This window comes from Egretta garzetta, unplaced genomic scaffold (assembly GCF_000687185.1).
Source record: "Egretta garzetta isolate BGI_Z169 unplaced genomic scaffold, ASM68718v1 scaffold898, whole genome shotgun sequence".
NCBI classification, from domain to species: Eukaryota; Metazoa; Chordata; class Aves; order Pelecaniformes; family Ardeidae; genus Egretta; species Egretta garzetta.
Genome location: NW_009260629.1, coordinates 11,250 through 23,984, shown reverse-complemented (window position 1 = coordinate 23,984; position 12,735 = coordinate 11,250). Strand labels below are relative to the sequence as shown.

General features: G+C 45.2%; 2 protein-coding genes across 4 annotated transcripts in view; one reads left to right on the top strand and one right to left on the bottom strand.

Moving 5' to 3' along the window:
* The window catches only part of IFT172 (intraflagellar transport 172), a 35,611-nt gene extending 26,240 nt beyond the window's left edge, over window positions 1–9,371 (bottom strand). Inside the window, exons 1-9 of the mRNA XM_035900947.1 lie at window positions 9,367–9,371; window positions 8,175–8,214; window positions 5,421–5,486; window positions 4,973–5,052; window positions 3,427–3,514; window positions 2,361–2,575; window positions 2,141–2,264; window positions 984–1,079; window positions 4–89 (exon numbers count right to left, since the gene is read on the bottom strand). Coding sequence (XP_035756840.1) covers window positions 4–89; window positions 984–1,079; window positions 2,141–2,264; window positions 2,361–2,575; window positions 3,427–3,514; window positions 4,973–5,052; window positions 5,421–5,486; window positions 8,175–8,214; window positions 9,367–9,371 — 800 coding nt within the window. The remainder of the gene's footprint in view (window positions 1–3; window positions 90–983; window positions 1,080–2,140; window positions 2,265–2,360; window positions 2,576–3,426; window positions 3,515–4,972; window positions 5,053–5,420; window positions 5,487–8,174; window positions 8,215–9,366) is intronic.
* The window catches only part of GPN1 (GPN-loop GTPase 1), a 9,395-nt gene continuing 5,989 nt past the window's right edge, over window positions 9,330–12,735 (top strand). For all 3 annotated transcript variants that reach the window (XR_004842836.1, XM_035900945.1, XM_035900946.1), the window contains exons 1-2: window positions 9,330–9,507; window positions 11,834–11,916. Coding sequence is in view for 2 of the 3 variants with exons in the window: in XM_035900945.1 (XP_035756838.1) it covers window positions 9,397–9,507; window positions 11,834–11,916 (194 nt within the window). In the remaining variant the exon portion in view is untranslated. The remainder of the gene's footprint in view (window positions 9,508–11,833; window positions 11,917–12,735) is intronic.

Below are 12,735 nucleotides of genomic sequence, written 5' to 3'. Positions count from 1 at the left end.
TTCCCTAAGATCTTCACCTCATCAATCTCATAACCATACCGGGATTTCAAGACAACTCGAATTCCTGTTGAGAGGTTCTTCACAATGACCTAGAAAAAGTGGGAAAAAGCAACATGAGGCCTTCTTTCCATGCAGAGGAAGAACACAGACTTCTTGCCCCATGGAAGATCATGCCACAGATGACAGTTGGATATTTAGATGTCCCCTCACACAATTTCACTCTGCTTTTTAAAGAAACCTTACCATTCCTTTTGTATGGGATGACAACTGCAGTAGAAGTGTGGGATCCTCGCTTCTGCCACTTAGAAGTTTCTAGCCTAATTGGAGGACTGCTCGGGCCCCCAAGGATACGTCACCCTCTGAGAGTCCCGCTCTCTCTCCACTGACTACAGAGGGGTGGCTAGACTGCTAGCTCACCCTTACCACCTGATTTTGAGCCAGGTCAAGTTGACTGAAATTAAACCGCTTAGAGAGCCTGCATTTGGCATGGAGGTACCCCACAAAAATTCACAAGCTAGGAAATAAACTCCATTGTCTTTGATCCCAGCCAATTTCCACCCAGCCTTGATCCTGTCCCTGCAATATTCCTTGTGCCTTTCCCAACAAGTTGCTATGAACAAACCGTGGGCATGGATGTGCACCTAAAATACTTTGGTAATCTGCTGTGCCAGCATTGGTGCATATTTCTCAAGGCAGTGTAACTGCTTTAAAGGGAGGGGGCAATGAGGTAAATGGGCTCGGAGAAATACATCATCACTCCCAGATCTTTCAAGTGTAGTTTTACTGGGGCTGAAGCTAACGACTGTATGGAATTTACAGGGATCCCTCAGCTGATTACAAGGAATCTGAATGACTGGGCCAAGGACTGCAGACATATGATGGACAGGGAAGGAGCTGATTGCACCAAGAACTCCAAACATGTCTAGTTTTAGTAAGCATCTCATTTTCATCAAGAGACATTACCTCATTGGATCTTCTCTTACCTGGCTTGGTCCCACATATGTAATTTCAAATTTATTTTTGTAAATGCTTCTGCGGAGGCAGCAGTCAAATTGTTCAACTCCCCCACACAGAGTGCCCTGGGGAAACCAACGCATTGCACACAGTCAGTGAATTCCGTTGAGGGGAGGTATTCCAGACCTGACTTACATGAGGAGGATCAGAGGTGAGACAGAAATCCACAGGTCTTGGCTGCTCTGGGGAGCAAGGCTCAAGCCCACAGTTGCATAAGGACCAGCCTTACCTTGATTGTCTTGAGAGAACAGAAATTCTCAGAGAAACAGAGCTTACCATATACTGCCACATACATGGCAGAGCAAGAGGAGGGGTTAAACACCACCTTTATCCTCATCTTCCCCATCATCCCTCTCAGTTTCCCACTTCCCCCCCTCCCAGCTTCCCAAGCTCTCCTCCCTCCCAGCAGAATCCTTCCACCTTTGTCTTTCTTTATAACATCCCCATTCCTTTCACTGCTCTCCTATTCCTTAGCCCCTTCCCCTTCTCTGCAAGTAATTGTTCACATGTTCAATTAAGTCTCTATCTGAAAATATTTCAAGGATTCTTGATTTTGTTGAACATAAAAAGATGCATAAACTATTAAAGAAAAGTTCTAAACGGCAACTTTCCTAAATCATTTAGGTGCTTTAAAGAGTTATTCAGTCTAACACAGAAAGATTTGCAGAAAGGTCAATTTAAAGAGCTCTAAAGAACTATTTAACTTAATAGAGAAAGGCAGATCAAGGCCCAATGGCTGAAAGGAGAAGAACGTCAACTCTGAACTGAAAACATAGCATATAAACATAGACTCTAAGTTCTTACACTGCTTCTCACAGGCGCTCAGAGAAAAGAATGCTCATGAGACTGACACTATGCTTCTGAGAAGAAAGGAGGACTGCTGCTGCCAATGAGCCATTACACAAGCGTCCATGATATTTGCCAGCTTCGCACTCTGCACATCTGACGGCAGCAGTGCCCCCTGCACAAGGTCTCAGCCTAGGCAGCTTGCATCGCACACTGAGGTGACAGTGTCACCGCTCTCATGAGCCCTCCCTGTATCACACCACTTTGTTCTCAGGAGCATGCAGAGGACTGCGCCTGGTGCGCGACTCATGGGTCAGGGCTGCTGACTGATGATACGAACCGCACAGATCCGTGAGCCATCCCTCTTCCACGCTAAAGCTGTGATGGTGTAGAGGTGAGCTATTTCTTTAGGTTTGCCTTCCTCCCAGGCGCTGCGGCGTGGGCTCCAGTTGAAAACCCTCAACCTGTAAGAGCAGATGAGAAAGCAGAGACGTGAAGAACTGTGTATGGTTGAAGAAGAAAGCACTATAAAGAGGAGACTTTACCATCAGGTACCATACCTATCGTAGCTGCCAATGACAACAGACTGGCCGCCAGGACTGGCAGCTGCTGTGGTGAATTCCTTCTCCGATGAGTCCCGGCTATAGTCAAAGGTTTGAATCACATTGCCCTCCTTCCCATAAGCTACAATCTTCTTATCACAGCCTGCAGCCACGATGCTGTTGGAAGCCCAGGCGAGGGCATAAGGAGGACAGGGATGCATCACCAACTTACCCTACGTAAGACAAGAAAGAACATCCTGAAAAGATGAATGGCCCTAGCCCCAGACTGGCCTCTGTATTCAGCTGCCACGAGGAGACCAGTATCAGGCCCTTCTGTAAAGTCCGGTTCATGGGGTTGCTCTATCTGCCTGCCCTGGTTTGTAGGAAGGTAGACAGAAACCAGAAATGAGAGAGGTATCAACTATCCCATTCATTTAAGTGGGAGAGAGGAGTCCTGATGCCAGTAAGAAGACCAGTACCATTGACTAGACTGGGATGCATCTTAACATAGCAGAGCGTATATGGGCCTTCAGCATATCATGCTAGAGAGCAGACACACTCACACTGCTTCAGCTGGAGAGAAAAGATCTGGGTAAGAGCATTATTGCCTTCAGCACAGCTTGAAGCACAGAGACTGCTCCTTTTGGGGAGGAACAGGAGGCTCAGGGGAAATCCTGGGTGCCTAGGGTATCCTGTCCACAGACAGAGTGCGAACTTGGGATTCAGGATTAACGGGGATAACTGTACATTTCTCAGGGAGAAGATGACAATAGCTATTCCCTGGAACCCTACCCATTCAAGCATCATTCTCCTGGACACTCTAGCATCTGATCTTTCCAGACACCTGAAAAAGCCTTATGTCTCATACACAAAAACGTAACTTCCCCTCTTAGCGCATTTCAAAGCATCTACTCACTGTTCTGTCTTCATCAATGCTCCATAAAACCTACGCTAGCAAGCACAGGCTGCAGCTCCTCTCCAGACTTGCACTCCCTTCACGGCCTGATCCTTTTCCAGAGCCCTTGAGCTGGGGAGTAGGCTGTGCAAACAGGAATTTTGCTCACTGCAGAAGGATCTTTGATACCTGTGATTCACCTGAGCCCTCATCATCAAAGAAGAAGCGTACTATGGTTCCATCTGCGTGGCCAGACAGGATTCCCTTCCCCGACACGCTGCAGAGAAACACAGACAGCATGATGCAATATTGCAGTAAGGCTTGCACCTTTATTTTCATATTCCTCCCCAGAGGAGCCAGTCCCAGGGTCATCGCTGATGTTCCTCATCAAAGGAACCTTCACCAAAGACAGGCTGGGTGATGAACACAAGAGTATCCAGTACCTGTACCAGTGTCTGTAAAAGCAAAGCAGACACAAGTATATAGAGTGGAAAGCTAGTGGCCAGTTAAGTATCTTCATGTAAAATCACAATCACCAACTTTCTGTATTACTAAAACACAGAGAGACTAAGTAACCTTAAGTGGAATAATGAATGTGCACACAATTGCGTACAGCAAGGTTTATCAAACAACCCTTATGCTGGAACCGTTCCAGAGGTGAGGCTGGGTATTGTGACACCAGAAATCCCTAAAAGCAACACAATTTAGAGAAAAAACATCTGGACAAACACTCCAGGCCTCAGTCCATTCTTTGTAGCATTAATGGCTTGGGTACTTCTGAACACGAGCAGGGAGAAGAGAGCATGGAAGGGACACAGCCCTAACGTAACGTACGCAGGAAGAACACTTTTCCACTGCGATTCAAGTACAGAATACAAATTCTATGAGCACTGTAACCATCCTGGAATCACACAGCTGTCTTCTGCTGATTGCAATCCTAGATTTGTCATCAATACCACAGCAGTAACAGCATGAGCTGTGTTTAGAAACAAAATAAGAGGGGGAGTGTTGGGGGGAGGAGGAGAGGAGGGGAAGCAAGGAAGAGGGGGGGAAGGAGAAGGGGGGAAGAGAGAGAGGAAATAGAAACCCTCTGGAATAGAGGCAGAGACAGACAGGCTTTGGAGGGACTTCCCAACAGTAGGAAGTCAGAGTCCTAGGCTAGCTTTAGGTTTTTTTAATTTGTTTAGCATTCAAAAACAAGAATGACACCATTTAGTGAAAATCCCACAGCTAGGATCATGACATATCTTAAATTTCTCAGGTAATGGAAACTAAAATAGTCAACATTAAATCTAATTAAAATAATTTAAAGTTGTACTTTGTGGCTCATTTTCTAATTTATATCCTTGTCACAGTTTCATCTGGCAGATTATTTTTACTTTTTTTAGTCCTTAAACTTGACTAATGTTAGTAAAAAGCTAGATGAGTTGACAAATTTAATCTTTATAACGTCATGGATTCAAATGAGTCAATCTATGTCAGTAATCTCACAGAGACTTGCATCCTGAAACATGTCCATGGGACAGCAAACTGCATGAGCCCGCGTGGCATAGGCAGGTACCAGATTTTAGGAAGGAATTCATTCTGGGAAGCGCGGTGTTTTATTATCTCGACAAGGAACTGACAGCAGAAAGACACTCTGGCAACCTCCCGTGCTGCCGCCAGTTCTGCCAGGCCCAACAGCAGGCAGAAGATTGAGCCAAAGCAGTGCAGGCTAAGGCAATGCCATACTCACTTGGACGTTAGCGACACCACGTAGGAATCCGTCCCATAAATGGTGGAAGACTTGTTGTTCTTTGTGTTTGCTAAACGAACCTGAGAAAGAGAATCTGTTCAATGTTGCTCCTGTCTGCAGAACATGAATTTCCCCCAGTCCATGACCCACACCAGAAATAACAGGAAGCTCATTGCTTTACGGTAGGTTGGAGAAGAAGTGGAAAAATTGGAGTTACACTTCCACGTTTGTAGAAGGGCTTGGGAAAAGGACCAAATGATCCAGCAGAACCTCCAAGGACTAATTGGGAACCAGAACCAGGACACTGGAGTCAGTGGTGCAATCCCTTTGCTGCTATTCCGTGCCCAGTGCCACATAGTAATGGCTCCTTCCCTACAGCCCAGGTGCTTGCAAGCCCTGGTAGCCCCTGCATGGAAAGGTAAACCAGGCAAATAACAAGTTTCTCTACCTTTCCTTCAGCGAGACCAAAGACAATGACATTCTCCGCTGGCCACGATAAGCAGGTCACAGCACTCTGCCAAGGAGAAGGTAAAAGGAGAGATGAGCTCCAACCTACTTAGAAAGCTTCTTGCCCCATTGCTACATAAGACAGCTCATGAACAGTAAGACCACTCAGACCAACAAAGAGGAGAGATGGGGGCATTTGGACAGACCTTAACGCAGGATTGAGGCCCTCCATGCTGAAGCTTGAACTAGGTAATAGTGAGCTGGGGTAAATTAACACACTCAGAGGGCTAAAGCAGGGCATCAGAGCTATATCAGGTGTGTTCAGATGTGTGGTTTTCCAGATGCTATTGTGGAATGTACAAAATCACGGCTATTGTGCAAGTTTTTTTTTGCAACAACAAGTATAAAACATAAAAATAATTTGACTCTGCTAGCTTCTGCAATAGATATGAGAACATTTGTAAATTGGATTTTCATTTGATGAATCAGAAACAGACTTTATTTTCATTTTTTCCTTTACAAGCAAGGTGGTTATCCGATGCTACCAAGTAGGTCAGGTAGGAACAGGTTCGTTAAATCCAAACCAAAGGTGTTCTCAAAATCTGAGATGGGGTCAGGACGAATAAAGCTGAGCATGAAACCCAATTGTAATAGAGGATCAAGAGAGTTAACATAGCCATTTCACATTTAAACTGAAGAATTCCAGTCAATATGAAGGCTGGTGTTTGGCACTGTGCCTCCAGCACCAGCCTCACTGGCTCATCTGTCCCATTTTGAACATCTGGGCCTGCTTTAGACACATATACAGCCTAATTTATTCATCTCACTTTCTATCTCCCACTCTTACCGTTCACATCAGCAAACAGCTGAAATCAGATACCAAAATGACCCTCGATACCAAAGCTGCTCGTGATTTATATGTCCAGCCAATGACCAAGACCCATTTTTATTACAGCTGTTTCCCAGACATCCGTATACTTCACTATTTCTCATTATCTGCCAGAGCCTTATTTTCAGCCTTACACAACCACAAGCAGCCCAGTGGTAGCTCAGAAGCAAGGCTCATCAAGTGATAATGTGCTCAGCTTGTGTAACGCAGCCAGGCTTGCAGATACTCATCCGGGCCCTCGAGTGGGACGCCTTGCTTGCCAGCAGAGCAGAGTAGTGTCACTGCACTTACAAGATGTGTAAGAGCCCAACAGGTTTTTCAAATGGCAGGAGAGGGAAACGGCTCAATAAATTATCTCTCATCTTGACTGAACTCACCAAAAATTTGTAAATATCAACACTTAGTTACAGGAGAGAACTGGATACAGTGGTAGGAAACCACACATACAGCACTAGAAAAAATAAAGGGTTTGTTATGACAGAAATGGTAGAAAAGTCATGGGGAAAATGAGAGAATGAGCGAGAAGAGAAATGAACCACTACATTAAAAACACAAAAAACTGTACGCACCCTGAGCACAGCATCTAAGCCTTGCGAGAGGCAAGCAGCCTCCCACCAGGCCTTAGCCAGGCGCTGCAGCCAAGGAGAGCCAGAGGGGCTGGACGCTGGTCCTGCCAGCAGGCAGGCAGCGGGCAAAAGCCAACGAGAGGATGCTCCAGTGGGGCTACAGGTACCCACACCCGGGATGACCAGGATGTTCAGGAAAGGGACAAGTGGACACCAAGCCCCTCTTGCTCTCTTTTCCTCATGACAGGGTTCATGTCACGACCACCTGCGCAGCACCTCAACCACAGAGAAACAAAGGCTGACCAACAGCTTTCCTCACTTACCACCGGAGCAACAGAACTACACAGGTTCCGCTCCCACAGCCAGGAGCAAGTGTTCGGGGAGGCCAGAAGGCCCTCCTGAGCCACCCTACGAGCTGCAGTGGTGGGCCACGACCCAGCCCTGAGATGTGGGCTTTCAACCCAGAGGCTGAGGCTGCTCTTCACCTGAGAATGCCTGGCACAGGATCTCCAGCAACTTCACTAGGAGCAGCTCTGCCTACGTCTTCTGGGGGTTTGGCCCAGGAGGATGATGACTCCTAACTGGCACTGGCTCCTTTAGGGGCCTGCATAGCAGAGAACTCCTCTAGTGACACAGAAAAAGTGGGGGTCATAGTGTGATGGCAACTGGACGGAAAGCCTGGGGCAGCTGCTGGGCATTTGCTCCCGAAGGTAAAAGAACGAGTCAGTGCACTGTATTTTCTCATACAGATGGCTTTCTGTGCAAGGCATTGACAACACCTTTGCCTTTTCCAGATACTTACAGCCCTTGCCAGGGACCTACTGAGCAGAGTGCTCTCTGACACACACGGGCAGAGTTAGAGGAGAACACAAAGGCAGCCAAGGAGACAACCTGACTGAAATGACAAACCTGAGGACTTTGAACACGTGGAAACTGTGCAGTTTCACTGAATTCTGTACACTTTACATTTTGGTTAATATGGAATCTTGGGGCTTAGATTTGCCAACCTGTGAAAAACAGTTGGGATCAGAGTCTCTCATATTTTCCCTTTCAGCTCCCTTAAAACATTCTGCCCACTGGTGCCTAAAGGAGTCCTGAAAGTTTTGTAATTGACTGCATTGATCATTTAGCAATCAATTACTGTGTTGTACCTGGGAGAGGCACACCTCTCCTTTCGGAGATCAGGTGCCACTGACAGTTTGGCCAAGCACACCTGTGAGTACTTGGCAGGGGGACATCCAATTGTCTTTATCCTACATATGCTGGACAAAATGGAGTTAAACAGGAGTTTGGCTCTCACCGTTTGGATGAACTTGTTGCATATCACCTTCTTGTCACCCCTGCAGGAAAAGGCAGACGAAAATGACTATAAGCAAAGCTGGCAATACTGACCATTCTGGCTACCCTGTCTGTATTCAGTCTGGTTTCGTATTGCCAAGCACAAGCCATTTACGTATTGCACACTGTTTGTCTATCACAAACCAAATTTAGGCAGAAAATTTTAAAAACAACTTCTGAGCTTCCGATGGAAGCTTCTGGCTGGATGACCAAGCCCAGCAAGCTGTGGTGAACAGAGTTAAATCCAGTTGGTGGCCAGTCACAAGCAGTGTCCCCCAGGGCTCAGTATTGGGGCCAGTTCTGTTTAATAGCTTTATCAACGATTTGGGCAAGGGGATCCAGTGCACCCTCAGTAAGGTCACAGATGACACTGAGCTGGGTGGGAGTGTGGATCTGCTTGAGAGGAGGAGGGCTCTGCAGCGGGACCTGGCCAGGCTGGATCCATGGGCCCAGGCCAACTGGGTGAGGTTCAACAAGGCCAAGGGCCAGGTCCTGCACTTGAGCCACAGCAACCCCACGCAACACTCCAGGCGTGGGGCAGAGGGGCTGGAAAGCTGCCCAGCGGAAAAAGACCTGGGGGTGCTGGTCAACAGGGGCCTGAATATGAGCCAGCAGTGTGCCCAGGTGGCCAAGAGGGCCAACGGCATCCTGGCTTGTATCAGGACTGGTGTGATCAGCAGGAGCAGGGCAGTGACTGTGCCCCTGTGCTGGGCACTGGTGAGGCTGCCCCTTGAGTGCTGGGTTCAGGGTTGGGCCCCTCCCTCCCAGAAGGACCTGGGGGGGCTGGAGTGTGTCCAGAGAAGGGCAACAAACCTGGTGATAATATTTACAACTTAAACTTTCTTGTACAGTATGCACTTTTTGGATGTCCCTTTCTAGTAAACCATAGAAGCCTTTAGACTTGCAATTGTTTCCTTAAACACACCTTCTTAAAACTGGGATAGTGGCTGTTTGTCTTCTCTTCTGTATTCACATAGTCGGTTTGATAAAAACAGGGCTTGGAAAACTTCAGACCAGGGCTGAATGTTTTGAAAATATCAGCATTTTGAAAGTAAGTTTAAAATGGAAATTTTTTATTTGTCTACTTAACAGCCTAAGGCTAAGAATTCATCATTACTACTTCTGAAAATGTTCTCTTCTCTTTCCAGACTGACATCATTGACCACAGTTTTGCAGTAGAATGGATGCAGGACTTTGAGACTTTTCAGGATGCCCTGAATCAAGAGACATCCTATGTCAGTAACCTGACTCGTTCTATGAGTTTAGTGTTGGATGAATTTTACAGTTCACTGAAGGTAAGAATCTTCCTCTTTTTACTACCTCTCATAAAAGCCTGGAGAAGAGAAAGCTCAAGGAAGATATTATTGATGTGTATAAATACCTGATGGGTGGATGTAAAGATGGCAGAGGCACGCTCTTTTGTCCCTTCATTGGGCACCACTGAAGAGGCAGTAGAGACGAAGTGAAATACAGGAAACTATGTTTAAACAGAAGAGGAAAAAAGTAATTTTACTGATTGAGCACTGGAACAGATGGTCCAGAGAAATTGTGGAGTCTCCATCCTTGGAGATACTCAAAACACGCTCAGACAAGATCTTGAGCAACCTGTTCTAGTTAATCCTGCTTTTCGAGCAGGAGAGGTTGGACTAGATGATCTCCAGAGGTGTCTTCCCACCTCATCCATTCTGTCCTTCTATGAAAGGGCTTTGCACTGCCCTTTTGAATTGGAATCTGTTGATGAGCCTTGTGTTGGGGGTGAGGATTTGCTGTTTTGAACATAAAGTAACTTTAGTTGCTTGTCACACTGAGTGGCACCCTGAATCATTTAATACTGATTGTGATTAATCATCAGAAGAAAGCGAAGATAAGCTGTTAAGAGGTGATCTGTGTTGCAGTGTCTCCCATTTGAGATAATTTTCCTTGTTCTGAAAGCGTCATGTACGGTTGGGCAATTTACTATACAGGAAGAAGGGAAAGAATCTCAAAACCAAACAACAAACCTCTTGTATATTTGCTGACACAAGAAAAAGTGGGGTTTTTTTTTTCCATTTACCAGGTTTTGAGAGGACAAATCCATTCAGTTTTTCTGAAAACACTATACATTGGAGGATGTTAATGATCCCATAGTCTGTGCTAAAAGGGTTCAGCTAATTGTGTTTTTCATCAGCTTTTACTTGGAAAAAGCAAGCAAATGGCTCTATGGATATTACAGGAAAGGACACGAAAATAAACAAGTGATTCCATTCACATAGATAATGACAATTTAGCCAGAACAAAAACGTTATAAATTCTCTATGTGGAACAATATACAGTATTTCAAAACAGATTGCAGTGGTGCCGTTTACAGGAGTAAAGTGCTTCCTAGTCCTTATTTGCCAATCAACTGTTTGTATGCGTGTCATATCTATTAGAATAGTAGACTGGAGAGCAGGACATATGCAGAGGATTATGGAGTAGAAGGCAGTTTGTACTTAAGTGCAATGAAGGTATAAACATTAGTAGATATCGGCACAGTGCCTAGACTAATGCTTAAAATCCTTCGGAATGCTTGACTGTCTGCTTACTCACCGTACTATTGATAAAAAGCAAGGCTGTGTTGGAAGAAGTCTTACATTTGCAAGTGAGTAGTTGAGACTGTCTTGCTTATGAAAAAGAGGGAGAATTTTCATTAGAGGATGTAAGATTCTTATGGTCACCAGGTACCGGCTAGTAATAGTCTTAATTAAAAGTATTTTTAGATAATTGAATTAATAAAAGCAGAATAAATGTCCAGAAGTGTAATGACAGACAAGTTCAAATGAGAAAGCAGATGTGCATTTTGAATGTATTGCTGTAGGAACTGATTAAAATCAATTCTCCATCTGTTGCCATCCTGGGGGTTGGATTGGGTGCCTTTTAAGATGTGCTTCTGCTAAATACAAAGTATTAGATAGTACTTCAGAGTCAAAAGGTCAGTTCCTGTGGTCTGTTTTGCTCTTTAATTCTAGTACACTGATATTGTAGCAGTCATATTAACCACTTAGAACACTAGGTTCAGGATGAGAACTTAGATTATTGACAATAACCAAGTAAACAGAAGAAAGACTTGATCTTTCTTTTGAATTGCCCTATCTTGTTTGTTATGTTTAGGCACTCTATTGTCTTAACTGTGTTTTTGTGGGGTATTGAGATTGGAGGCACAAGGATGGGTGGAGAGTCAGGTTTTCTTTTTTTTTTTAAAACTGTTGCTACCCTGTCCGTCCCTTGTCTGCCCCCCCGCCTGCCTGCCCCGTAAAATTTGTAAAACATACAGGAAGACCCAGGTTCCTGAGTTAAATAAGAGAGAAAGAAAGAAAAGAAAACAAACCCACCCACCCACTCAAAACAGAGGTAGCAAACTTGTAATAGCAGGCAGAGAAAGAGGTTGAAAGTAGGAATGACAGAAGCAGAAGTATTAGTGTGTACTCTTATGCCACTGTGATGATTAAATGGGTATCATTAGATTCCCCTGTGTTTTTTAGGGTTTGGTTTTGGTTTTTTTTGAAAGATACTGCTTAGTCTTTCCAGCTCTGATTGTCCATCAGTTACCTAAGAACTTGGTTCAGTTACTCTTCAGTTCTGGTATATGGTTTTCTTTTATAGGTGGTTGGTGTTTCTGCTGTGCTCGGCACAGGACTGGATGATTTTTTTGTTCAGCTTTCTAGAGCTGTTGATGAATATGAGAGGTAAGATGATAACTTTGATCCCTGATCCACTGAATACTTGCTGAAGTTAGTGATGTGTGAGCCCACTCCTTTGATTTGAAGGACTGATCACTTTGTATAGCCAAGGTAGTCTAGGGTTTCTAATAAGCTTAAGTGCAAGAGTCAGCATAAAGAGCAGCTGTGAAAAGGAACTATTCAGTGGTAAGCTTTTGTGCTAACTGTTCAGTGAAAAAGTAAAAGCTATCTGTGCCAGCAAATCCGTGAAGTAATTTTTTGCCAGGCTGCTATATAACATTAGAAAGCAAATCCAGTAACTTGGATTACTTGGAAATACCTAAACCAGACCATAGATTATTGCTGGAAGAAGATGCTGCACTGGATAGCCAGAGAGAGGCTGCTACAGCTTCATGCACTCAGGCCTGATTAGTCTGGCCCCAGGTCTGCATACTGCCTAGTCTCTGCTTACATGCAAATAGACTCCTTTATTCCCTTATCTGTCTATTTCCCGCACTTGTTCCTCCCCAAATCTCCTAAATCCCCCCCTTTTCCTGCCTTTGGATCCTCCCCTAAACATTCCATAATAAATCCTATGCTATCCCCAAATGCTCTTCCCTACATCTCATAATGTGTCCTGCACCCCTAGGCAGCCACCCTTCTGTGTTTGCAAGGTGATCCAGGGAGCTCCCGATGAGGAATGGTGATGGGTTCCACACTTGGGCCATGGGGGTGATCATTCTCCTGGGACAGCCCTGTGAGGAGCTGTGATAGAATCATAGAATGTTTTGTGTTGGAAGGGACCCCTAGAGGTCATCTAGTCCAATCCCCCTGCAGGAGCAGGGA